Source organism: Hyaena hyaena, unplaced genomic scaffold (assembly GCF_003009895.1).
Source record: "Hyaena hyaena isolate Hyena2069 unplaced genomic scaffold, ASM300989v1 scaffold_36, whole genome shotgun sequence".
NCBI classification, from domain to species: domain Eukaryota; kingdom Metazoa; phylum Chordata; class Mammalia; order Carnivora; family Hyaenidae; genus Hyaena; species Hyaena hyaena.
In genome coordinates this window covers 123,049-149,020 of record NW_024080668.1, presented here as the reverse complement: position 1 = coordinate 149,020, position 25,972 = coordinate 123,049, and the positions used below count along the sequence as shown (strand labels likewise).

The 25,972-nt window shown below is 39.8% G+C and overlaps 1 protein-coding gene across 3 annotated transcripts in view; it reads right to left on the bottom strand.

Annotated features, from left to right (window-relative positions):
- The window catches only part of ATM (ATM serine/threonine kinase), a 125,533-nt gene that overhangs the window by 46,404 nt on the left and 53,157 nt on the right, over positions 1–25,972 (bottom strand). For all 3 annotated transcript variants that reach the window (XM_039229142.1, XM_039229143.1, XM_039229144.1), the window contains exons 25-37: positions 22,159–22,332; positions 21,115–21,284; positions 19,453–19,699; positions 16,644–16,759; positions 15,627–15,753; positions 14,979–15,178; positions 11,404–11,578; positions 10,474–10,638; positions 9,538–9,670; positions 8,123–8,218; positions 5,766–5,937; positions 2,226–2,367; positions 760–936 (exon numbers count right to left, since the gene is read on the bottom strand). In XM_039229142.1, coding sequence (XP_039085073.1) covers positions 760–936; positions 2,226–2,367; positions 5,766–5,937; positions 8,123–8,218; positions 9,538–9,670; positions 10,474–10,638; positions 11,404–11,578; positions 14,979–15,178; positions 15,627–15,753; positions 16,644–16,759; positions 19,453–19,699; positions 21,115–21,284; positions 22,159–22,332 — 2,094 coding nt within the window. The remainder of the gene's footprint in view (positions 1–759; positions 937–2,225; positions 2,368–5,765; positions 5,938–8,122; positions 8,219–9,537; positions 9,671–10,473; positions 10,639–11,403; positions 11,579–14,978; positions 15,179–15,626; positions 15,754–16,643; positions 16,760–19,452; positions 19,700–21,114; positions 21,285–22,158; positions 22,333–25,972) is intronic.

Below are 25,972 nucleotides of genomic sequence, written 5' to 3'. Positions count from 1 at the left end.
AAGTTGGACGCTTAACTGACTGAGCCACCCAGGTGCCCCAGGACTGCTTCTTAAACTGGTTTCAACAAGGGCACTTTACCAAAATACTCATTTCTCTATCAGTGTGAACTGGTAGATGTTTGAGCCAGTCAGATAGAATATCTATTTTCACACTACTATTGAACTGTGCAGCTTTTGATGTCTTAGGGCATCATCATCTTGTACTATTTTGCTGGCACATTTGATAAAAGCACATAAATTTTGTGTTTAATTGGGTATGTACCTTTAGTCCCTAATGAAATAAACTGTGCTGTAACTTCAAAAATAAAAGAGCAATGTTAACTGCTACCCTAGCTCTTTTCTCACTCAAGAAAGTACACACCAGGGAAAGGGAATCACAAGCACCTTAGAAAAAAATAAACTAATAAAAAACAGCAGATTTTTGGTTCATATAAATAATTTACAACCATCAGTATTTTAACTATCATTAGTGGCACCCTTTAGAGCTCATCCAGGATGTAGCTGGCCCACAGCTGAAACCGATCGCACAAAGTGATAGCTGCGTACTTAAACACGCCCCAACGATGGGTTCCCAATGGCCAAGCGTGAGCGCTGCTCTCTGAAAATGACGTGAGGACCACAGATCTGCAGACCAGAACCGTGTAAACAGAAGCCGCATGGGACGTGACCAGAAAAGGAAGCTATTAAGAGAAGGCTCAAATAAAATCAGCAAAGGTAGGAAGGGAGAAATTAAGTCAGAATAATTAATCTTAATCTTACTTCACACATTGGCTTTAATAACTGAAGAATTTCACTCTTTGTGCCTCCGCTATCCAGAAAAGCACAAGTCAGCCTCTTTATCCAAATGTCATGATTTCCACTTTGAGGACTCCACAGGCTCGTATCGTCCAGGCCTTCGAAAGGACTTTCTTTGTCCAGTGTGGGTACCTCTAAAAACTAGAAAGAAAACAGTCAACACATGTAAGCTAGGTAATGAGAAATACACTTCATCTTTCCTAAGCAGAACAAATATCCAGGCATAAACAAATCTGTGTCCAGGGGCGCCTGGGTGGCTCAGTCGGTTGGGTGGCCAACTTTGGCTCAAGTCATGATCTCACGGTTTGTGGGTTCGAGCCCCGCGTCAGGTTCTGTGCTGACCACTAGCTCAGAGCCTGGAGCCTGCTTTGGATTCTGTGTCTCCCTCTCTCTCTGACCCTCCCCTACTCACACTGTGTCTACCTTTCTCTCAAAAGTAAATAAAACGTTAAAAAAATTAAAAAAGATAAAACAAACCAAATCTGTTTCCAAACCAAACTAAATACAGTTACAACTAAATCTGGGGGCAATGGGTACCTTTTAAAATTAAAATACACTTATGTTTACATAAAAGGCAGAGCGGTATGCCAAAAGTTACTGGACTACACAGCAGGATGCTTGAGTTCGACTCTTAGCTCACCAGAGTGTATTACATGAATCACAGACTCTCTGCCTCACCCATCTTGTAAACAGAACCAGTCCAAGTCAACCACACAGAACTGACTTCAAGATCAAATCAGATTTCAAAGTGTTAAAACTACAGTGTTTTATGCCTTAGATAACTGGTTTTATTAACACTTTATATTACTAGTAATTTCACAGAGACCAAAATTATATTGATGATCTATTAAAAAGACTATTACAATAATGGATATATGTCCTGAAGTTAATTTGGTGAAAATTCTATTTCCCAGTTGCTTTATGAAGAGAAAATACTAAAGAGGAAAGCTTAGACTAACAGAGAGGGAAGAGTTCTTAAATATTTACTTCCAGTAGAGTCTTGCAATGGTAATATCATGGGAAAAGGAGAAATCTACAGGCCATCTTCTATTTCACGAGGGGATGGTGCTATTTTAACTTCCACTGGGAATAAGCTCTTGCTTGTTGCATAATACCCACACATCACTCCCAACACCAATGACTTTCGAGGGGTCAACATAAAGGTTTTCTAAGAAATAAGGGCTATCACTGAAAACTCCTCTGATCCTCCATGTCAATCAAAAGTTGAGCTTTCTATCTCTCAACTATTCCACACTGCTGTAATTAAAAACAGAAATCCCCTGGATTCAAGAAGTACAGTTGGAATTACTTACAAGAAAGATTAAATGTTAGTATAATATTACTTAAGAAACTTGACGGTCATATCCCACAGCAAATACAACTGTTTTAGACACAGTGGGCATTCAATAAACATTCATTATTTGACAGACCTTTTTTCTCGAGGTTCTAAAAGGCTGTAGATAGATAAGCATGGGATCAGTCGTCCTCTTATAAATCTCCCAGAAAGTATGTCCAGTCTTTGTGGCTAAAATACTTTTCAGACAGGTAACAGCAGCTGATCGCACTTTGACACTGAAAAACATATATAATTCAAATGCCTATAAAGTATAGTTGATACAAATGCCGATAAACTATATCGACTATGGACGTGAAGCAACTTCTAATAAAAAGTTTAAAATAAATTTACATTACAGGTGATCCTTAAATAATGCAGAAGTTAGGAGTGCTGATTCCCCCACAGTCAAATATCTGCATAAAACTCTTGACCCCCTCCCAACACTTAACCACTAACAACCTGCTATTGACCAGAAGCCTTGCTGATAAGATAAACAGTCAATTAACAGATATTTTATATGTTCTATGTGTTATATACTGTGTTTCTACAAAAAAAAGTAAGCTACAGAAAAACTATGTTTTTAAGTAAATCCTTGAGGGCTAAGGGGAGGACAGGGGAAAGGGGAAGGGGGGTGATGGGCATGGAGGAGGGTACTTGTTGGGATGAGCACTGAGTGTTATATGTAAACTAACTTGACAATAAACTTTAAAAAAATAAATTAAAAAAAGTTAGTAAAAAAAAACATCCTAAGGAAGATAAAAATATATGTACAGTACTGTGCTGTGTTTATCAAAAAAAATCCACACAGTTCAAATCTGTGTTGTTCAACTGTAAACTTTACGTAAAGGTCAACTGTGTTAGGCAGTTTTAACATGAGGAAATTTTACACCTATAAAATTCTATCCAAAATTATCAAAGAATTTTTCATATTTCTTCAGTATACCTGAGATGTTAATCACTGCAGCAATTCCCTTCACTTAAAGTTTATATTATGACTACTCTAAGCTAAAAGTACTCAGAAAAAGAAATACTTGTAAATAACACTAACAAATGGGTAATGAGAACCACAGAACAGAAAATCACCTGAGAAAACAATACTTTGATGGTGTTTTTTTTTTTAAGAGATATAAATAATTCAGGTAACAAAGTACAGCCTTTCCCTCGAATAATAAAATTATTGTCTGGAACAGTTTTATTTCATTTATTTTTTTAATGTTTATTTTTGAGAGAGAGACAGAGAGAAAGGGGGGGGTGGGGAGGGGAGGAGCAGAGAGAGAGAGAGACACAAAATCTGAAGCAGCTCCAGGCTCTGAGCTAGCTGTCAGCAGAGCCCGGAGCTGGGCTTGAACCCATGAACTGCGAGATCATGGCCTGAGCGGAAGTTGGATGCTCAACTGCCTGAGCCACCCAGGCGCCCCAAGTCTGCAACAATTTTAAACAAACGGTAAGTACACACGTATTCTGACCGGAACCTAGTTGAGGATTAGGAGGTAAGGCACCTGAAACCTGTAACCAAACCCTGAAGGTCCTTTTGCTTTGCAACATATTAGGTAAAGGAGGGCTGCAATACAAGAAGGCTGAAAATACAAGTGGACAAAAATGTCAAAAAGCCTGACCCCATAAACGGATGATGAGGTATGAAATAAAGGCTTACTTCCTCTCAGGAGTTTCTCAACTTAAGACGTGGGAGCATCTGGATTCACCTTTCATCCCCTCTCCCTCGCTCCTCCACAGCTGACTGATCAGCAACTGAGTCCTGCCAGCTATCTGTTAAAAACACACCTTGGCTCCAGTGACGTTCCAGCTGCCCTCTGACCCCATCACCCTAACCTGAGTCACCATCGTTCCCCCTCTGACCACCCCAGCTGCTCCGTAACTGGGCCTCCTGTTTCCCCTCCCAAGCCGTTTGCCACATAAAAACCGGAGTGAAAGCGTAGGCTGCATCTTGACACTACTCTGCTCAAAACTCCATGGCTTTCATGTATGTTTCAAATATAATCAATATTTCTTATTCAGAATTAGTCCTACCTTTCGAATTTCATCTATACCATCGTCTTCCATACCAGGCTTCTTTCTGCTGCTCAGACACACCACGCTCATCCCCACTCTGGAATTATCTCCCTGTCTGGAATGTTTCATCCCTTATCACCTGCACCTCATTCCCGCTCACACCCATCAGCAATCGGTGATCAGCAGGGTGACAGCTGCTCACACAGCCTTCCAGGAGCAGCTGTGGTGGGAATCCTCTGGTCAACATCCCCTTGGTGGACCCGAGGCCCCTCAAACGTAATGATTTGTTTCATCTTACACAAAAGGGTTCCTTATGGCTTTACAGCTTAAGTCACACTAATATCTTCGCCCACCCTTTTCAGAAGAGCCAACTGCAAAATTACCATGTAGTGAATGCTGCCTGCCAATTTTCTGTGGAAACACCTCCAATGACTGCCTTGTACACTTTGAAACACAGTTTAACTGAGATGGATTAATAAGTGGATAGAAGGATGGCTTGAGGTGATGAAGGAGAGACAGCAGTGAAACAGTACGTATAGAATCTAGGTGGTGAGTATATGGGTATTTGCTGTAAAATTCTTTCAACTTTTCTGTAGGTTTGATAATTTTTTAAATAAAATGTTGAGAAAGAAATGCAGTCAGCATTTTTACTGTAACAAGAACAGAGAAAGATACAATGAGAACGTGTCAGGTAGACATTACTACCAATTATTTATTCTCTGAGAGGTGGGGCAGTTGTAAGCAAACACCTTATTACCTTAGAAGGGTGTCTGGTGGTGGGCAAAATTCCTCTGAACCCACCGTCCCTGAAATGGTGGTGATGAGGTGCTCACGTACATCAAAAATAAATAAGTAAATAGATAGACAAACGGGGCAGGGGCTGGTGCAGAAAGAAAGCCAAAGTGATCTCACAGCCACCAAGCAGAAGTCAGGATAGTATCTGGCAATTTTTACTGGCTTAACGAATAAATGGGCAAAAGAAAACTCTAAGCTGAAGACTGTTGGAGTTAGGAAGCTTCTGCTCCAGGACTTACTTGAAAAGGACCAGAATTCTCTAAATGAGAGGAGAGCAGCACCTGTGATCTTGACAAGTGCCCCAAACATGCCCTTTTGCAATTCTGTTTTAATGTTCTGTACAGAACCACCCGGTACTTTTCTTATTGTTTCTCTAGTCTACTCTCACTAAGATTTCACGTGGCCCTCCTCTGGTGTGCTCATCAGTGAATCCAGAGCCTGGCACAGAGCAGGGTTTTAGTGATTATGTGAATTAATAAAAATTGAGCAATTTTCATTAAAATACCTGAGACTACAAATATGGCAATTTATGGGACGCCTGGGTGGCTCGCTCAGTTGAGTATCCGGCTCTTGACTCCAGCTGAGGTCATGATCTCATGGCATGTGGGTTCAAGCCCCGTGTCGGGGATTCTTCCTCTCCCTTTCCTCTCTCTGCCTTTCCCCTTCATGTGTACATGCTCTCTCTCAAAATGAATAAACTTAAAAACAAAGTATGGCAGCTTAAAGGAGAACAGTTCATTTATGAGAGATGTTCATTTATGTAAAGTATCATCCTCCCTGAACATAAGACGAGGTAGGTGCTATCAGATATAAAGCATTAAATACTCACCAATCTTCTACCAGCGTATTATTCAGGTAGGTCAGCGTTAGGAAGGTCCATTGAAGTTCTTTATCTTCAAAGAACTCGAGGGCCTTGGCAGAAGATGTATCTCTGCTATGCTGTATGGCTATCGTCGAGAAATCTACTGGACCCACTTCTCCCAGGCAGCTCCCAACAGCCTCTGTAGAGAGAAAGTCCTTGTGAGCACACTTGTAGCTGAGAGCTCTTCCATAAAACAACTTTTTTAATTTCAAAAATATAATGTTTTGTCATCCTCCAAGATTTACGTGGTTAATCAAAGACGGACTAGATTAAAGAAGCTGCAATCCATTGTATCGTTTCTTTTATATATCCATGTAGGCAAAATAAATCCCATATAAAATCATATCTAGGAGAGAGAAGTCAGTAATAAAATACAGATATTAAGGATGAAAGTGTAAACACAGCTACTGTATGAACATATCAACAGACTTTAAGCCTGTTAAAAATTTTTTGAAGTATTACATACACAAAACACACAAATCTTAAATGCTCAGTTCAGTGAAAATTCACACACCGTTTTTTCCACCTGTATTATTACTACCCAGATGAGAACAGAGCAGTTTCTGCATGCCAGAGAACTCTCCCATTCCCAGGCGTGCTGAAATTTATTAAAATATGTTCACAAATTTTTGAGAGCTTTCCTTCCAAAAGGTGGAGTCTGATTCCTCTCCCCTTCAGTGGGGGTATCCTTGGTGATCCACTTCTAACAAACAGATTGTGTACAAGTATTTCACTCCCTTGATTAAATTTATCCCCAGGTATTGAACTCTCTTAGATGCTATTATATATAAACAGAATGGTAAATGGAATGAAATTTTCTTTGTAGATTATTTGCTGCTGGTGTACATAATCACAACTCAATTTTGTGTATGGATCTTATATCCTGCAACTGCGACTCATTTATTAGCTCTGTTACAGTAGCTTTCTGGTAGATTCTCTAGGATTTTCTAGATACAGGATGACGTCATGTGTGGATAGAGACAGTTTTACTTCTCCCTTTCCAATTTGGACGCTTTTTCTCTTCTTGTCCCACTGCTCTGGCTAGAATTTCCAGTACAACTTGGAACAGCACTGGTGAAAGAGGGCAACCCGGTCTCTTTCCTGATCTGAGGGCGAAAGCTTTCTATCTTTCACCACTAAGTATGATGTGAGCCGTGGCTACTTAATAAAACCGTACTAAGATTCATGCTACACAGGAAAGCCCCTTAGGGTTCCTGTAGCACATCAGGTTTGTCTCTAGAAACAGTGTCACCATGGAGGGGTGTAAACTCCTTGGTCAAAGGAAACTTCTAGGGTGTTGATAAGGTTCTATTTCCTGGTCTGGGTGTTAGATGCACAGGTGTGTTCTGTTTGTGAAAAACTTTCAAGTTATTTACCTATCATCTGTACACTCTTCTGTATGTACGGTATATTTCAATAAAAACATTTACAAAAAACCTGCCCCAGATACCAGGCTCCCCGTGAGATGTTAAGGAAGATTCCACTGGGAGAAAATAGTATCTGAAGGACCTCTTATTCCTGCCATTTTTCTTAGCAGAATCAGTGCTGTCATGACAACTCCAAGCCGACTTCATCATTGTTTGCGGCCTGTGATCCCTAAGTCGAAACACCTCTTCTAGGCAGGATGCATGGTGGTCCTTTATCTTACACCAGGATACCCCACAAACAGTGCAGGACTTGAATGTGGTTCTAATTTTTTTTTAATGTTTATTTGTTTCGGAGAGGTGGGTAGGCAGACAACGTAAGTGGAGGAGGGGGAGGAGCAGACAGAGGGAGACACAGAATCTGAAGCAGGCTCCAGGCTCTGAGCTATCAGCACAGAGCCTGATGCAGGGCTCAAACTCGTGAACGGCAAGATCATGACCTGAGCTAAAGTTGGTCACTCAATCAAGTGAGCCACTCAAGTGCCTCGAATGTGGTTTTAGTATCTGAGTTTAATTCATCTAGCCCTCCAAATCCTCATCTTACTTCTGTCCTAAAAAAGACGAAGTACTAATCAGTTACATGCACAATATGTATCAAAAGTTGATTTATTTACAACTTAATGCTACGAACAGATATTTCTGATTATCCTAAAGATAAACAAGGCCTTTTCAAAAGAACAGTTTTGCACATGCATATATTGCTAACTTCTCACTTTTGTAAATGTTTAAGGAAGGAAATGTGAAAGGAGTGCTGCTTAAGGGCATCTGAAATAGACAGCAATATACCTCAGCGAGCACCTCACGTTTCCCCAATATTCCAAATGACAAACTTCTGCTGATTGTGAAAACAAAGATGGCCTCTCAAACAGAAAAACCCACATTCACTTAGCCAGAATTTACCTAAAACTTGTCTTTCCCCAGTGTGGCTCACCGCCATCTTGCATAACTGCAACAAGTTGACGATTAGTTTCACCATGACGCCATCTTGGGGGTTTTCTAGGAGGAGTTTTGAAAAACTTAGTTTCAACTACACCGGAAAAATACACATTTCTTTACAACACGCTTATATATTACATTATCTGACTAAAACACTTTTGTCAAGATTTTTTTTTAAACCAAGGTTTTAAAAATGAGAATGTCAAAAATTATACAGTGAACATATCTCAACTTCTAAAACAGAACGATGTAAAAATGACTGGAAATATTTGGCAGACAGAGAAAGAGAAATGTCTTCATATGTTGTACAGATAAGCCGATACCTTAGCAAAATCACAGTAAGAAATACAAAAATCATTCAACATCAACCTGGAAGAGACCCTGGGAGCACGTCTTGTTCTTTAATATCTAGCATTCAGTCCAGACCAGCAATATCCAATAGAATTTTCTGCAATGATTGAAATGTTCTATAATTTGCACTGTCCAACAACTGCCACTAGTTTACTTACTCCTGAGAATCTGACATGAGCTAGTACAATAAAGAAACTAAATGTTAAATTTTATTGAACTTTTAATTCACTGAAACTTACATAGGTACGAACAGCTACTGGACAAGTCTAGACCAAAGAATTACCCAAACACACAAGAACAAGACAGAGCTGCTTATCTTTACAAATACACACACATCTCAGGACAAATGTGCTATGAGCTCTGAGCTCAGAGTGTTGAAACCAAAGTTAGTTTTTAAAATAACTGGGGAAAAAAAAATCACACAATGGAAATATAACATCAATGGGTACAAGATGAAAATCAAAATGTTAAGTAGAGAAAATTTCTTCTCAGTACAATATTACAGAAACCTAAACTAACATAAAAATGAACGTTTTCTTAAATTAAAAAAAGCTAGAAACACATGTAGAAGTATGTGTATACAGAAAAACACACACACACACACACACACCCAATTATGCACATGTACACACATGGCTAAGAGGCTGTAAGCAGGATACGTTTCTCCCATGAACATGTTCTGGAGTAAGAGGTAGGGTGACTATCTGTACGCACGGCTCTGAGGATCTCAAATTTGTCTCTCAGGTGGCAGGAAGTGATTAACACTTTTCAGGCAGTAGAATAACACAATCATGTTTGGGTTTAAAGAAATTATCCTGGCTGAGGTGCAGAGGAAGGATAAAATGGGGGTGATTCGAGGTGAGGAGACCGCGTTATAATCTCTTTTCTGGTTAGAAGAGTAATGATAGAGGTCTAAACTAAAGGGTGAGGGTCGAAACTTAGTCCCTGGCAATTCAACAAAGAGCAAGAGTTTACAAAACTCTGTCAAAAGGAAACAGGTCACATAACCCGCAGTGTGACATTAGTACCCTGAGACGCTCGCACGAGATCCATCATCTCGTCTTTATGCTGTGCCAGCTGTCTGCGGAGATCCTTCAGCCCTTCGAGCCTTGTCAAAGGAAGTGCATCGTAAACACTCACGGAGAGAAAATGGTTTATTTCCTAAAAGAGAAAATCAGTTAAAAACGTAACTTGGTTTTTTTATTTGTATGAAGTCTGTGAAATAAAACTCAAAGAATTAGTAAGTGCCTTTCACAGACCCTGACTCACAGCACTATTACTACCAAAAAAGGTAGATATAAACAACTTCTGCCATTTCAAATCCACAATGTGGTTTTTTTTTTTTTGCCAATGTTTTAACCACAACTCGCTCACGAGAACATATTTAAGATTTTAAGATTGTAACTGACATACTCCAAGGGAAAAGCTTAAATTTTTACTTATTTAGTACTATAACTCTAGTTTTATACCTTACTACATTTAGCCATATTATCACATTGATATGTAGTCAAATACAGAGTATGGTTTTAAAATTATAACAAAATTCACACTAAAAAATACACTTGAACATAATTTTCAAGTTTATAAAGATTAAGATTAAAACTTGAAAAACTGTTTAAAAAGTCAAATATCATCTCTAATTTAAATGTGAAATTGTCCCTTAAAAGATCATAGTAATTTTGAGAAATTAATGGATCTGATGCATATGAAAATCAAGCATATTTTATATCACATTTCTTCAAAATTTAGTTTCAAATCTTCACCAAAAATACCTTAATATTTATAATTTTACTGCAATACAAAAGGAAATATTAAGATTCACTTTTTTATTTGGTGAGGATAAATCTCATTTATCACAATTTTTTTAAAAGACTCAGTTTCTTACTTTTAGAGAATCAGAAGTTTTCAAAAAGTACCGCTCTTAATCCTAATACAAAATAGTAAGATGATGGAATAATTATTACCTCCAAAAGTGAAAAGGGTCCTTTACTGTATTTAATTTTCTGCTGAGTAAGACGCAAATCCTTAAAGACATCATGGTCAGGAAAAGGATCTAAGAGTTTAATTGTCATGTAGAGGTTTTCATTATCCTTGTTATCTATCACTAAGTACTTCAACAAGTCCAATACCTAAACATAATTTAAAAAAGAAAAAAAGTCAAAAGGGAAAAATGGTTTAATTATATTTTAAAGTAAAACAGCCAAACTTACTATATTAAGTGATAAAAACTCTACTGACCTAGTTCAGATAAAATATTCTAATTAATTCTATAATACCGCTATTACTGTTTTCAAATGAATCAACAAGTACGTAAGTTGCTGCAATAGCAAGGGCCCTGGGGTAGAGAAACGCCAGTATTACTAGCACATTTTGTTTTAAGTAACATCTCACACACCATCACAGCAGTGGAAGGGCTGTCCCTGGTCTTCATTACCTCTATACTCCAAACTAAGTAAGAGACAGACCTATGAGATAATTTGTTAGATCAAAATTACTGGGGGCACCTGAGTGGTTCAATCGGTTAAGCATCCAACTCGTTTTCAGCTCAGGTCATGATCTCAAGGTTTCATGGGTTCGAGCTCCACATCGGGCTCTGTACTGACAGTGCGGAGCCTGCTTGGGACTCTCTCCCTCTCCCTGCGCCTCCCCCACTCGTGCTGTCTCTCTTTCAAAGTAAATACAAAAGTAAAAAAACTAAAAAAAAATTACTAGGTGCTCTGTAATTAAATGATGACAAGGCTTATTCACTGAAAATGTTTTTCCAACATTTTTCAAAGAATATTTTCACTAAAATGACTCACTGCACCAACGAGACATAAAAATGTTCAGCTCCTCCCGAGAACGCTTTATCCATGTATTTCAAACACCTCTGCGAAGATGATCTGGGGAGTTACCTGTTCCCGAACCTCCATCTGATCATCCACAAGGGGTATGAGTGTGCCGACAATGACATGAAGATGATTTTCTAGAGCATCCTTGCAGTAAGTGACGGCTGTGTGGCAAACACAGCTTAACAGGTCACAACACAGGGAGAAGCTTCGTAACGACACATCCATGAAACGAGAAGGCCTGTGACACGGGGAAGAAACAGTAAGTTCTAGGAAACTGCTTCAATATGAGCTCACTTAAAAGTCATTTTTCTTCTGCAGCTCTCATTCTGAAGTGGCCCTTACATAAACGTCACTTTCATATCTAATTCCTTAATGATTTAAAACCCAGAAAGTGAAGTGACAACAGCAAAATGACAGAGTGGACAGTTCCAAACCCCTCCTGACAGAAATGCTGAAAAACAGGCCAAGCAGCACTCTGTCCAACAGGCAAACATTTACAGCAGTCAAGCAAACGCTAAAATATAAACAAAAACAAACAAAAAACCCCAGCAACTTAACTGTTGGAGGGGCACCTGGTGGCTCAGTAGGTTAAGAGCCTGGCTTCAGCTCAGGTCATGATCTCACAGTTCATGGGTTTGAGCCCTGCGCTGGGATGTGTACTGACAGCTCAGACCCTGCTTGGGATTCTCTCTCTCTCTCTCGCTCTCTCTCTCTCTCTCTCTCTCTCTCTCTCCTTCTCTCTCTCCCTGCCTCTCCCATGCTCCCTCGCACATGCGCAATCTCTAAATAAATAAATAAATAAATAAACGTTTTAAAAAAAAAAAAAGACTTAAAAAAACTGTAGGAAGTTTTACGGTGTCCACCTGCCTCTGCCTCGATACTCCCTCCCCAGCTTGGTGGATGTGATGGAAAAAACTAACGGCCCCTGTTCCTGGCGTGGGGTCCTGGCCCTTTGCTCTGGATAGAGCACAGCAGACCGTATTTGCTAATGACCGTGTCTATCTGTCCTAAGCCTGTCTGGAAGCTCCCTGAAGGGTGGCTGCCTTCACTCTGGTTTGTCTAACTTGCATCTCCCCAGGCTGGAAGAGCCATGAGCAGGGCTCAAAAGCACCGTAAATAACACTGGCCAACTACCCACAGTCGTGAGGGGTAAAAGATTATTGTTCACACACATAAGAGACCGCTTAAAGCCTAGGACAAGAAGCTGGAAAGAAAGTTTCCTTCTGAAATTAGAGCATTCAAAATCACTCACATATCTGGGAGGCCAAGAAAGCCATACATACGCCCAGGGTTAAGAAGCTTGCTCAAAAAATACCCAAGAAGATCGTACGTTCACACTGGGCTAGTCCCTAGGCTCGGTGCGAACCTGCCTGTGAAGGGGAGTTCTCACACAGAGCCCACCTGCAGGAGCTGGGAAGATTCATTCTGTCTCTCTCCCACCCACTCAACCACTTACTCGCTCCCAGCATTCACAGAAATCTCTGCCAAAACACTACCTGAACACAAGGGACACTCCTCAGTAGCCACACACACGAGGAACACACCCTTGGCAAAGAGAGTCCGTACACTCATGAAACAGATGGCCCACTACAGCCTTCAACAATTAGGTAAAGAAGTCAAATCCTGGGGAAGGGAGGAGCGTGATTTCCCCAGTTACCACATTATAACAGTAAAACAGCCAGTTTTCAGAACAAAACAGAGAGCCCTTAAATCCACACTTTTCTAGTCACTTCATCTACAGCAAAGGAGGCAAAAATATACAACAAGGGAAACACAGTAACCTCAACAATCGGTGCTGGGAAAACCAAACAGCTACAGCTACATGCCAAAGAATGAAACTAAACCATAAACCACTTTCTTTTTTTTTATGTTTTATTTATTTCTGAGAGAGAGAGATACAGCATGACCAGGGGAGGGGCAGAGAGAGAGGGAGACAGAATCCGAAGCAGCTCCAGGCTCTGAGCTGTCAGCACAGAACCCGATGCGGGGCTCGAACCCATGAACTGTGAGATCAGGATCCGAGCCGAAGTCAGACACTTAACCGACTGAGCCACGCAGGTGCCCCGAAACTAAACCACTTTCTTAAACCATACATATACACATACACATAAGTTGTAAACCCAAAATGCATTACACCTAAACATGAAGCCTGAAACCACAGAACTCCTGGAAGAAAACTCAGTAACTTCTCTGACATCAGCCACAGAAACAGTTTTCTAGGTGTCTCCTCAGGCAAACAAAAGCCCAAAAAAAAAAAAAAAATATATATATATATATCAAAAAAAAAAAAAGCTTTGGCACAGCAAAGGCAATTATCTACAAAACAAGATATAAGATATCTCCAAATGATTATCTGATGAGGGTTAATACCCAAATTACATAAAGAATTCATACAACAATTAAAAAGAAATCTGACTGGGGCTGCTGGGTGGGTCAGAGGGTTGAGCACCTGACTCTTAATTTCAGCTCAGGTCTTGATCCCAGGGTTGTGGGACTGAGCCCCACATGCTGAGCATGGAGGCTGCTTAAGATTCTCTCTCCCTCTCCTTCCCACTTGTGCTCTCTCTAAAAACAAAAACAAGGAAACAGAAAAAACAAATAAAAAACAACAGAAAACCCAGTGAGGTACTGGCACAAGGGCAAACCAAAAGCACGGAAATGAGGATCCAGAAATCAATCCACACATCAATGGCCAACTGATTCCTGATAAGGATGTCAAGTCCATTCAACGCGGTGCCCACTTTCCCTACACAGGGTCCTACGCATTTCTTCCATCTGGCTGCTCCTGAGCTGTGGCCTTCTATAACAAACCGGTACTTTAGTCAGCAAACAGCTTTCCTAAGCTCTGAGAGCAGCTCTAAAAATGACTCAAACTGGAGCCCCCAGTGTGTAGCTGGCTGGTCAGCGCACGTGCCAAGCTGGGCTAGTGACCGCCATCGGAAAGGAAGGAGGGGCCAGCGGTCTGCAGGACTGAGCCCTCAATCTGTGGGGTCTGAAACCAACCGGCTACATCTGAGTTCAACTGTAGAACACCCAGCAGGTGTCTGGAGAATTCCTTGTGTGTGCACGTGTGAAACTCTCCAGACACAGACATACACACACACAAAGACACAGACACACACACAGACACAGACACAAACACACACACACAGAGCCAGGAACTGGTGACCAGAACCGCTATAGTAACATAGATATTTCAGGCCATCTAAAATTCGTTTATTTTAAAATGCTGAGTTGTGGCACCTGGCTGGCTCAGTTGGTTAAGCGTCCAACTTTGGCTCAGGTCATGATCTGGCACCTTGTAGATTCAAGCCCCATATCAGGCTCTGTACTTAAAGTTTGGAGCCTGGAGTCTGCTTCAGATTTTGTGTCTCCCTCTCTCTGCCCCTCTCTGGCTCACTCTCTGTCTCTCTCAAAAATAAACATGAAAAATAATTTTTTTAAGTGTTGAAGACCCTCAGTACTAATATTTTTCACGATGAAGAAATGGTATTCCAACTTTTTAAAAATATTAGGTAGATACATATTATAAAGTAAAACAAAGAAAATAATACCCTGGCTTCTCCATTTTCGATGTAAATTTTCAACCAACAAGGTAGAAAAAACAATTTACATATTGGTCTAAATGTATTTCTTACCTTTTGTTGATATAATGAATCAAAGTGTAAATAACGTCTCGAAGAACAAAGGCCCATGCTCCTCCTAAGGAACTTTTTATGTCTTTCAGTAATAAACTAACAAATAGGTGATATATTTTCAGAATCCTGTGCTTTTTATAAACATTATTTGTCTCAGCGGCTTGCTCACATATGGCTAGAAGAATTTTCTGATAGGAATCCTGGAAAATAAAGACACATTTCATAAAAACTTGTGTAATCATGTATACTCAGCTATAATAAACCTATTTTACATTCAAAACAACTAATTACAGAATTTCGCATTGGCTTGATGCCAAAGGCAAATATTACAGTTAGAAAATTAGTATCTTAAAATACTATTGTCAATTTACCTAGTTTTCAGAGAGCAAAAAATAATTTTAAAAAATGCATATAATCCCTGAGCCAACACATGACTGTTGTGTCATGAAATTCAGGCTTCATCAATTAATACTGACAGGTAAAATACCAAAATATAAGCTTGTAAGTGAGTGTTTTTCTTTTTAATTACTTTAGATGAATTTTTTCTCTTGTTCACCTTTTTTCTTTTTAGGATCCACTCACACAGATTTTCGAGCTGAAAAAGAAGCAATCCTCTCTTCAGTTATTATAATGAGAATGTGTACTCACAGGGCTTTTGGAAAGAATTTCTAAGATGCTTTTCAGCTTGGTTTTATGGCAGTTACTGATATAGGCAAACGTTGCTTTGATCACGTGGGACGGGAAATGAGGCGGGTTAGGAGCAGGGTCCAAACCCCTAAGAGTCAGAGGAAAACAGGCGGTCATCGTTTCAGAACAAAATCAAAGTAATAATAAGCCCACGCTCTACAACTACTCTTCCACTGAGAAATCAGGCTTTTAAATAAAATCACAATGACTTATCGCAGTCTCTGTATTAGGAGTCAGCATATCTAAATACCTGTTCCCTCCATGACTTAATTTTAAATGACTTGCTTACAAATCTTTTACGAAGTTAGTGGCAATTGCACAAATGAGCCTTGGTATCACTTCACATCTGAACTAAACTCCTAAGGTAGTACTGTAAAAACACTAACACCTTAAGACTGGTAAGTCAAACACTATCTATGCCAAATGAAATTATACAGTAAAAGTGCTCTGGTGGATATTATTACTGTTTTGCACAGCTGACATGGTAGGGAACACAAAATGCGTCAAGGGTGCTTTCAAGCAGCTTACAGTCAAGCTGGGAAAGTAACATTCATATACAGCCACGTGGGTCTCACATCCAAGTTAAGCTGTAGTACGGTTAAGATCCTGAGAGCTAAGGGGCGTAAGAAAAGGTGATCTAGAAACCAAGCCACAGATAAGGAGAAGAAAAAAACGGATGTGCCCACGAAATTTCAAAAAATAGATGGCACAATCCCGGACTATCACAGAAAGATTGAGAAGAAAAAGGTCAATGGATTTGCAAACAAGGTGATCCACTTGAAAGAGCGATCACTGCGGGAAGGCTCTGGTGGAGCAACTAAGTAATTACTTCAAGTCAAAGGTAGTTATTTTTAAAGAAACAATTTAAAAGGTTGGCTGTGCCTAAAAACTGAAACAGACATTTGAAGGTGTCAACCAGTAAACTTCCCAAGGGAACTCTGAGACTGCAGCTGACCCCCCACGGTTAAAACACCGTACCCTGAAAAGTCCCCGGGGTCGCTGCTTTGGCCCGCACCGGAAGTTGATGGTTCATGTAACGTCATCAGTAACTCCACAACTATCTCTGGTAAGTTACTAAGGAATAAGTGATCAATCTGTAAGGATACAAAATTAAAATAATGTTTAAGTTCTTATGTCTGTGACCTTTAAGACAGCTTAAAGGGCTAATGTAGGGCATCATTTCCAAAATTAGTCTGTGACCATGAAAGGAAATGAAGGACCAAAGACCTAAGATCTGCCAAGACATACAGCTAATTCCACTTTTTTCTGCTACGCAACCGACCTGTAGCCTGGGGGAGAGTAAGGCAATCCTACCAAACAAGACTCCCTTCATCTGACTCTAGTTTCATTTTAAAGAATCATTTTGACAAAGGCTTTCGCTGTAGTGCTGAATTCCTCAACCTAATTTTCCTGCCAACCAAATCCTGCGCTGATCCACACAGTTTCTCAGTCTGCATTCCACTCCTGACTCACTTGGGAAATCTATCTCACTCAACAATACTTTACTACTAAGAATTCCCAGTAACTGGCAATAAGCATTTCGTTGTTCCCTGCAGAACTTTTCCCCAGATTTCTACTTGGCTGATATGCCACATTCTGAGTCATCATCAGTGAACTAAAATCCTCCCAGACAGGAACAGGTTCTCCATCGATCCACTTCCTGCCAGGCAGCCTCCCGGGGAGCCTAAGTCCTCTAACCATACAGAGTGGGCCTGCTGCGTTATACCCCAGCCGAATGAACGAATGATCGTGAAGTCCTAAAGGAGGACTTATTACTTCTCTAAGTTAGGAAGTACAAGTGTACCAAACTTACAGGCAAATAAATGGCTGATTTACTTGGTACAAGGAGGGTTGAAAACATACTTCCTCATAACAGAAGCATTTTAAAATGTGATAAGACAGACACCAAATGTAAAGATGCTAGCCTTTCCCTCAGGCTTACACATCAGTCATTCAGGTCCTCACTTCCAAGGTTTCAGCCCTCTTAAAACTCCAGCCTCACTTCAAAGTATACCTGAGATAAGGAAGGACAAATTGGTCCCATCTGATTAATATCAAAAGAAAAAATAATCAATTTTCTTACACAAAAAATGACCAGTGGCTTCACTAGTTTCATATTCCTCTATAATAAACCCAATCTGTAATGTTCTGACTGAGAACCAGCTCTAACTGGCACTGGTCCATCTAGGCAACTGGGAACCTTGTTCCATTTCTTGGCTCCATGTAAGTAAGTGGGCAAGAAAAAATAACGTCTTTTGAAGTTCATCCAAATGCAATTTTAACATCAGTCAACTTTGGTTAGTCATCCCTTACTTACATTAATAAAAAAAAAGTTGAGAGTAACCAATCCTTTTTTTTTTAATTTTTTTTTAAAGGTTTTATTTATTTCTGAGAGAGAGACAGCGTGAGCAGGGGATGGTCAGAGACAGAGGGAGACACAGAATCTGAAGCAGGCTCCAGGCTCTGAGCTAGCTGTCAGCACAGAGCCCAACGCGGGGCTCAAGCCCACAAACCGTGAGATCATGACCTGAGCTGAAGTCGGATGCTCAACTGACTGAGCCACCCAGGCGCCCCAATCCTCTTTGACATTAGACAAAGCTCCTGTATATAAATTATTATTAAAAACAGAAGTTGTGAGATTCTTTTTATACTTGACTCCATGTTTTTCTCAAATTATGAGTATTGACTACGTACTAGATAGCAGGGGTACACCAGCAGAAAAGAAAACAGCAGAAAGTGCAGTCTTCCAAGTACTCACAGCGGAGAAGATAACAACACTGGTAAGTAACTTATATTACATGTTAGAAGGTAGTAAGTATCATGGAAAGAAGAATGAGCAGGGCATGGGAGCTTGGGGTCATACTTCTCTCCTAAAGGAAAGAGCTCAATGGGACTGAAGAGAAGTGAGGAACACTTTGTATACACTGTCCAGTATTGCGTGGATTGAACACCCAGCTTGCATTCATGTATTACTGCCAATTAAAATAAATTTTACAAAACAAAAGCAATACAATTATTTCAAAGTTTTTAAAAAATTTTCTGATTAAAAACATTTCATTTAAAATCCAATCAAACAAGAATACTAATAACAATAAAGAAATCCATGGATTGCCTATGCTAGACAGTGATGGCTACATATTAAATTTTAGTGCATAAATGATGACTGGTCTTAAAACTTTAAAGTTGTATCTCAGGGGCGCCTGGGTGGCTCAGTCAGTTAAGTGTCCGACTTTGGCTCAGGTCATGATCTCACAGTCCATGGGTTTGAGTCCTGCGTTGGGCTCTGTGCTGACAGCCTGGAGCCTGGAGCCTGGAGCCTGCTTCGGATTGTGTCTCCTCTCTCTGGCCCTCCCCCACTCACACTCTGTCTTTCAAAAATAAATAAACGTCAATAAAAATTTTTTTCTTAAATACATAAAGTTACATCTCAGGAGGCACCTGGGTGGCTCAGTCTGTTAAGCATCCAACTTTGGCTCAATCCACAGTCTCACAGCTCAGGGGTTCGAGTCTCGTGTCAGGCTCTGTGCTGACAGCTCAGAGCCTGGACCCTGCTTCAGATTCTGTGTCTTGCTCTCTCTCTGCCCCTCCCCGACTTGCACAGAGCACTCTCTCTCTCAGAATGAATACATGTTAAAAAGAAAATTTTTAAGTTGCATCTCAGATCAATTAGGGGCTGAGGAGGGTGTGTGACTGGTTCAGCTGGTAGAGCAAGTGATCCCTGATCTCAGGGTTCTAAGTTCAAGCCCCACATTCAGCCTAGAGCTAGTAGGTAAAAGTGAAGCCATACCTGTTTTCCTAGTAAGTTTTCGTCCTTGAGCACATCATAGACTTTGGTAGCCGTCTCTCTCTGCTGTGCCATCTCACTGTTCCCTGTACCCTCATAGGCAAAGTAAGGAAGAATATTTACAAGAATCTTTGGAAAGCAGTGTGTCAGAAGAGTTTTCCAGTCCTCTTGAATCTGATTAGCAATGGACTTCACCTCATCAAAACGACTTCTCATCACCAGATGTGGGATCAAAACCTTGTAACAAGATCTAAAAATATAAAAATTTGAAGTATGTTATATATAACTCTCAAAGTCAAATTTTATAATACAGCCCTTAAAATAATAAAATAAGCATTAGAGCATCATTTTATCTCGATCACTAAACATCCTTACAATAATTTTATAAACACAGAATTGAAGTTAAGTAAATTCTAAATAATCACATACAAAAAAACAGAGATCTTAGGGGCGCCTGGGTGGCTCAGTCGGTTAAGTGTCCGACTTCAGTTCAGGTCATGATCTCACAGTTCGTCGGTTTGAGGCCCGCATCGGGCTCTGTGCTGACAGCCACCTCAGAGACTGGAGCCTGTTTCAGATTCTGTACCTCCCTCTCTCTCTGACCCGCCCCTGCTCACACGGTCTCTCTCTCTCAGAAATAAATAAAACATTAAAATAAAAACAAAACAAAATGGAGATCTTAGAATATATCACCCTAATTCTATGATCAAAAAAAGTGGGAACTGAATTTCCTTTCTATATAATGAATTTATGCAAAATTATTTCATTTATGTAGAATGAAATGTGAAAGAAATTTATGAATTCAAAGTATTTTTTCTAATGTTTACTTACTTATTTTGAGAGAGTGAGAGCGCATACGCAAGCAGGGGAGGGGCAGAGAGAGAGAGAAGGAGAGAGAATCTGAAGCAAGCTCACACTGTCAGCACAGAGCCCGACGCGGGGATAGATCTCACGAACTGTGACACCATGACCTGAACTGAAATCAAGAGTTGGACACTTAACTGGCTGAGCCCCCCAGGTGCCGCTGAATTCAAACTATGAATATAAATACTGTTATCACCAAAATGAAAGAACAACCACTGAAGAGTAATGAATCACTTCCCCGTCATCCTGACACTGTTATTCTCTAGTTGTTCCAGATCTCTCCATTTTCAAAATTTTCTACTCAAGAGTTAGGAATCTGCAAGCTAAGTATTTTTGCATTACATTTTAAATCTAATAAAAACAATGACAAACTGGTCCATAGCCAAGGAACAGAAAGGAAGAACAATGCAGAAATAATCAGCCACTAGTAATTTATCTTTGTTTGTCATAGGGAAGAATACCAAAACTTAAAGCTGAAAGAGACCTTAGAGACCTACATAACTTCCTTACCGTACACACTGAAAAACCAAGGCCCAGGGGGAATTTTTATGGCTTGCCTGAAGTTACGCACTATTTACTGACACAGTGAAGACCAGATCCTAAATCCAGTGATTCCCTCCAGTACATTCTAATTAAAACAAGCGGCCCTGTCTCTCCTCTTACACAGCCCCTCAGCTCCGTGCGTGCATGAGTGTGCATGTGTGTGAACGTGTATGTGTGTCAGGTGGGGGTGGGGGGCTCCCAAACATTACCATCGAATTTTAAAACGAACATACTTCACATGTGTCATTGTAGACCTACCTATAGAAATCCTCAACATTTGTGTAGTTTAATAAAATAAAAGGAAAAGAACATAAGCTGTGTTCAGTATCTTGAAGATTCAGCCATTCCAAAACCAGATAATCCAAATGAGAAGCCATGAAGTCTTCTAAATGTCTGTACCCAAAAGTTTCAGAAACTTTCTCTAAAACCTGCACAAATCAGAAAGAAGTCAATGTTTTAAGAAATCAACAAAATAATAAATCATCTAAATCCTTCATTATTTATTTACCACCTAACTTTGACCCGTTCATTCAACTATTCTACACCTTGGATTCTTCATCTCTGAGATGGAGATAATAAAAGTACTTAGACTTCAGAGATGCTAAACAAGAAAACTGTATTTAATATAATTAGCACAGAGCCTGGCATGTAGCCAACACTTAGTAAATGTTAAAAGGTTAACTGGTCTAAGACTGAGTACCTAGAGGCTGACCTATTTTAAGGGTCCATGGGGACGACGCTGGTCAGGCCACTGGTCTATCAATGGTTCATCACATGAACATCTAAGATAGAAAGGGGTGGAACTTTCCAAACCATGGAGGTGAGGTGGTGGAATGGGGCAGAGGTGAACATTCAATGACAATGTGCTGATGTGTCTGCACGAATGGACTCCAGTGTTCCTTTCCCAGTCTTGCAACTTTAAAAGTGTCACAGCTCTATGATTTGACTTCTAGCCCTGCTAGATCCCAAGGTCGTGACCCATAACCTCCCAGGCAAAAACACCTGCTACTGCTCTTTCCTCTATGGGTTTCCCTCAGTAAAAGCAATCAGAGGGCCTGGTCTGCACTATGATCAGTCAGTGATCCCTGTCAGTTCAATGAACAGCCTGTGACATGCTGGAGGTAAAAAGTAAATGATGTCGCGTACAAATATACATACACTGAAGAGTTACTGCTTTCCAACACTCCAGGTCTAAAAAATAAAGCTGTCTCCAAGTCTTTAACAAGTGCCACTTTAAAATAAGCTTACACTTTTAAAATTGTTACCCAAGGGCGATAATAAAAAACATTCATCCCCATGTACCTTTTTAATGAGGTGAGGCTCTAACCCACTCTCGTTCACAGCCTTGCACAGGGCAAACAAAGCCTGTTTCTCACAGACGGGGCTGCAGCACAAAACCACAGCTACTGTCATGAGCAGGACGGATTTTCTGTTATACACCTCATCCACAAGTTCAGTGTTCGCAGCTCTGTGGGCCTGCAACGAATTTTAAAAACAAAAATGTCATATAAATACACAAACATCACAAATACACCCATCAGGCTAAAAGCAATGTTCACCATTATGACATCGAAGCAGCAGTGAGCAGTTTTAGATCCTAGAGTGAAGGAACCAAGAGCAGAGATCTGAGAAAACAATCAGATTTTTTTTTAAAAGATATGATGGAAAGAAGTCACAAACATTTCAGTGAGGTATAAAGCAGTTTAAAGAAAAACGAGAAAGAAAACACAACAAGGGCAACCTGGGGGTCCCCAGAAGGGGAGGTGGTGAGTGGAGAGAGGAAACACGTGATGGGGTGAAGGATGCACTTGGATGAGCACAGGGTCATGTCTGGATATGCTGAATCACTATACTGTAGACCTGAAGCTAATATAACACTGTATGCTGACTGGAATTAAAACAAAAACTTAAATTAAAAAAAAAATCCAAGGTGGGGAGAATGATTAAAAGCTCCTTTTTCAATTACCAAGTATACATCCTAAGATGTTTTTATCATCGTAATTTCATAGACAGCTCTTTATACTTAAAAAAATACTGTCACGGGCGCCTGGGTGGCTTAGTCGGTTAAGCGTCCGACTTTTGCTTAGGTCATGATCTCGCGGTTCGTGGGTTCGAGCCCCGCGTCGGGCTCTGTGCTGACTGCCAGCTCAGAGCCTGGAGCCTTTTTCAGAGTCTGTGTCTCCCTCTCTCTCTGACCCTCCCCTGCTCACGCTGTCTCTCTCTCTCTCTCCTAGAAATAAATAAAAATATTTAAAAAAAAAGAAAAAAAAATACTGTCACATGTACTGTCAAAAGTAAAAAGAGGGGTGCCTGGGTAGCTTAGCTGGTTAAGTGTCCAACTCTTGATTTCAGCTCAGGTCACGATCTGGCAGTCAAGCCCCATATCAGGCTCTGTGCTGGGGAGGGAGCCTGCTTGAGATTCTATCTCTCTCCCTCTGTTCCTGCCTCATTTGTGCAAGCACTTGAGTGTGTGTACTCTCTCTCAAAAAAAAATAAATAAAAGGTAAAAATAAAATCACAGAACTAGACAGAAAGATACATGCTTCTAGTTTAATGACCTATCATTATAATATCTCAATAGATATGAACAATTTCTTGACTGGCTAAATCTGATGAAAGCTTCTCAGGGCACCTAGCTGGCCTGGTCAGTTGGAGCGTGAGATTTTGATCTCAGAGTCTGAGCCCCACAATGGGTGAAGAGATAACTTAAAAATAAAATCTTAAATGGGGTGCCTGGGTGGCTCAGTCAGCTAAGCGTCCAACTTTCGCTCAGGTCATGATCTTGTGCTTCAGGAGTTCAAGCCCCGTGTCAGGTTCTGGACTGACAGCTCAGAGCCTGAAGCCTGCTTCTGATTCATGTCTTCCCCTCTCTCTGCCCCTCCCCAACTCATGCTTGCTCTCTCTCTCTCTCTCTCAAAAATAAACATTAAAAAAAATTTTAAATAAAGTAAAATCTTAAAAAAAAGTTTCTCTTCACACTTAGAAAACTCTCCCACCCAATGATCCTACTTCTGGTTTTTTGTAACAAGGAAAAGAAAGAACCTTTACCAAATGGCCCTCATTGACATGTTTGACAATAGCTATGAGGTTCCCACTAAGTCAGCTCCTTCACTACTTCCTTAAGAGACAGAGAGAGATCTATAGACTCTCTAACATCCTAGTTAATCTACTTCTGCTCAGAACCAAACCCAAAATACCAGCTGCCCTCTATAATGTATAAAAGAGCCCCGATTCTGTTTATCAGCTTGTTCATGACACTGTGTTGTTTTTTTTTTAATTTTTTTTAAATGTTTTATTTCTAGGAGAGAGAGAGAGACAACGTGAGCAGGGGAGGGTCAGAGAGAGAGGGAGTCACAGACTCTGAAATAAGGTCCAGGCTCTGAGCTGGCAGTCAGCACAGAGCCCGATGCGGGGCTTGAACCCACGAACCACGAGATCATGACCTAAGCGAAAGTGGGACGCTTAACCAACTAAGCCACCCAGGCGCCCCATGACAGTGTGCTTCTATTAATGACATGTAAGACAGAATTTGTTCCTTTTGATAGCTATTGCAATGGGATTCATAAGGTGCTCTCAAAATCTAAAACTTATTAGGACTTTTTACAAATGAATTTCTATCATGTCAATATTTATCCTTTTTGCTTGAGGCAGGCTAATCTTAAAGAGTATCATAATATTATCCACATTCATCTTTCTAATCTATTGGAACTTTTATGAATTTCACATTCTTTCATGCATCTGTCCTTTTAAGGTGTGTGCTATCACCGATTAGACAGTATCTGATCAGCCACCTCATATATTTATTACAAACATACCAAGGCATAAATAAGTGAATAAATTCTAACACTCAGATCATTTTGCCACTTAAGAAATATTATTATTCTACAAAGAAATATGAGAATCATAAGGCTCCCTAAAGAACACCACCATAAGTTGATCTCCCGTATCAGAACACAGTTCTCTAAATTGACTTTTAATCAGATCTTACAAAAAATATTTTAAGACTGAAATCATATAAAGCAACTTTTCTAAACACAACACTATAAAATCAATTTAAAAAAACCTGACAAAAACACAAGAGCGCACAGGCTAAACAACATACTGCTAAATGAAGAAAACAGACAGGAAATAAAAATACACATGGAAACAAAAGAAAATGGAAATACAATGATTCAAAATCTTTGGGATGTAGCAAAAGCAGTCTAAGAAAGAAGTTTATAGCAATACCTCAAGAAACAGCAAAAACCTCAAATAAACAACCTAACTTTACACCTAATGGAACTAGAAAAAGAAGAACAAGCAAAGGCCAAAGCTAGTGGAAGGAAGGAAATAAAGACTGGAGAGGAAATAAAGAAAAGAGATGACAATAACAACAACAGCCGCAGAAAAGATCAATGAAACCAAGGGCTGGTTCTTTGAAAAGATCAATAAAAGTGATAAACCTTTAACCAGATTCATCAAGAAAAAAAAAATCACATGCCAACAAACTGGACAACCGAGAACAGATGGATAAATTTCTAGACACTAGATAAATTCCAAAACCAAATCAGGAAGAAATAGAAATTTGGAATAGCTTACTAGTAAGGAAATTGAATTAGTAATCAAAAAAGTCCCAACAAACAGATGTCCACAACCAGATGGCTTCACAGGTGAATTCTACCAGTCATTTAAAAAAGAGACAATGTTTATTCTTCTCAAACTACTCCAAAAATTAGAAGAGAAAGGAAAACTTCCAAATTTATTCTATAAGATCCTGACACCAAAACCAAACAGACACAAAAAAGAGAACCACACACCAATTTCCCTGATGAACAAAGAGGCAAAACTACCCAAAAAATAATAACAAACTAAATTCAACAATACATCAAAAAGACCATTTGCTGCAATCAAGGGGATTTATTTCAGGGATGTAATAATGGTTCAATATTCATATATGTTCAATATTATATATCAATCAATATGATATATACTATGAACAAGAGGAAAAATAAAAACCATATGATCCCCTCAGTAGATGCAAAAAACATCTAACAAAATAAAACATCCTTCACAATAAACACTCTAAACAAAGAGGGTTTGGGGGAACAAACCTCAATACAATAAAGGCTATATATGA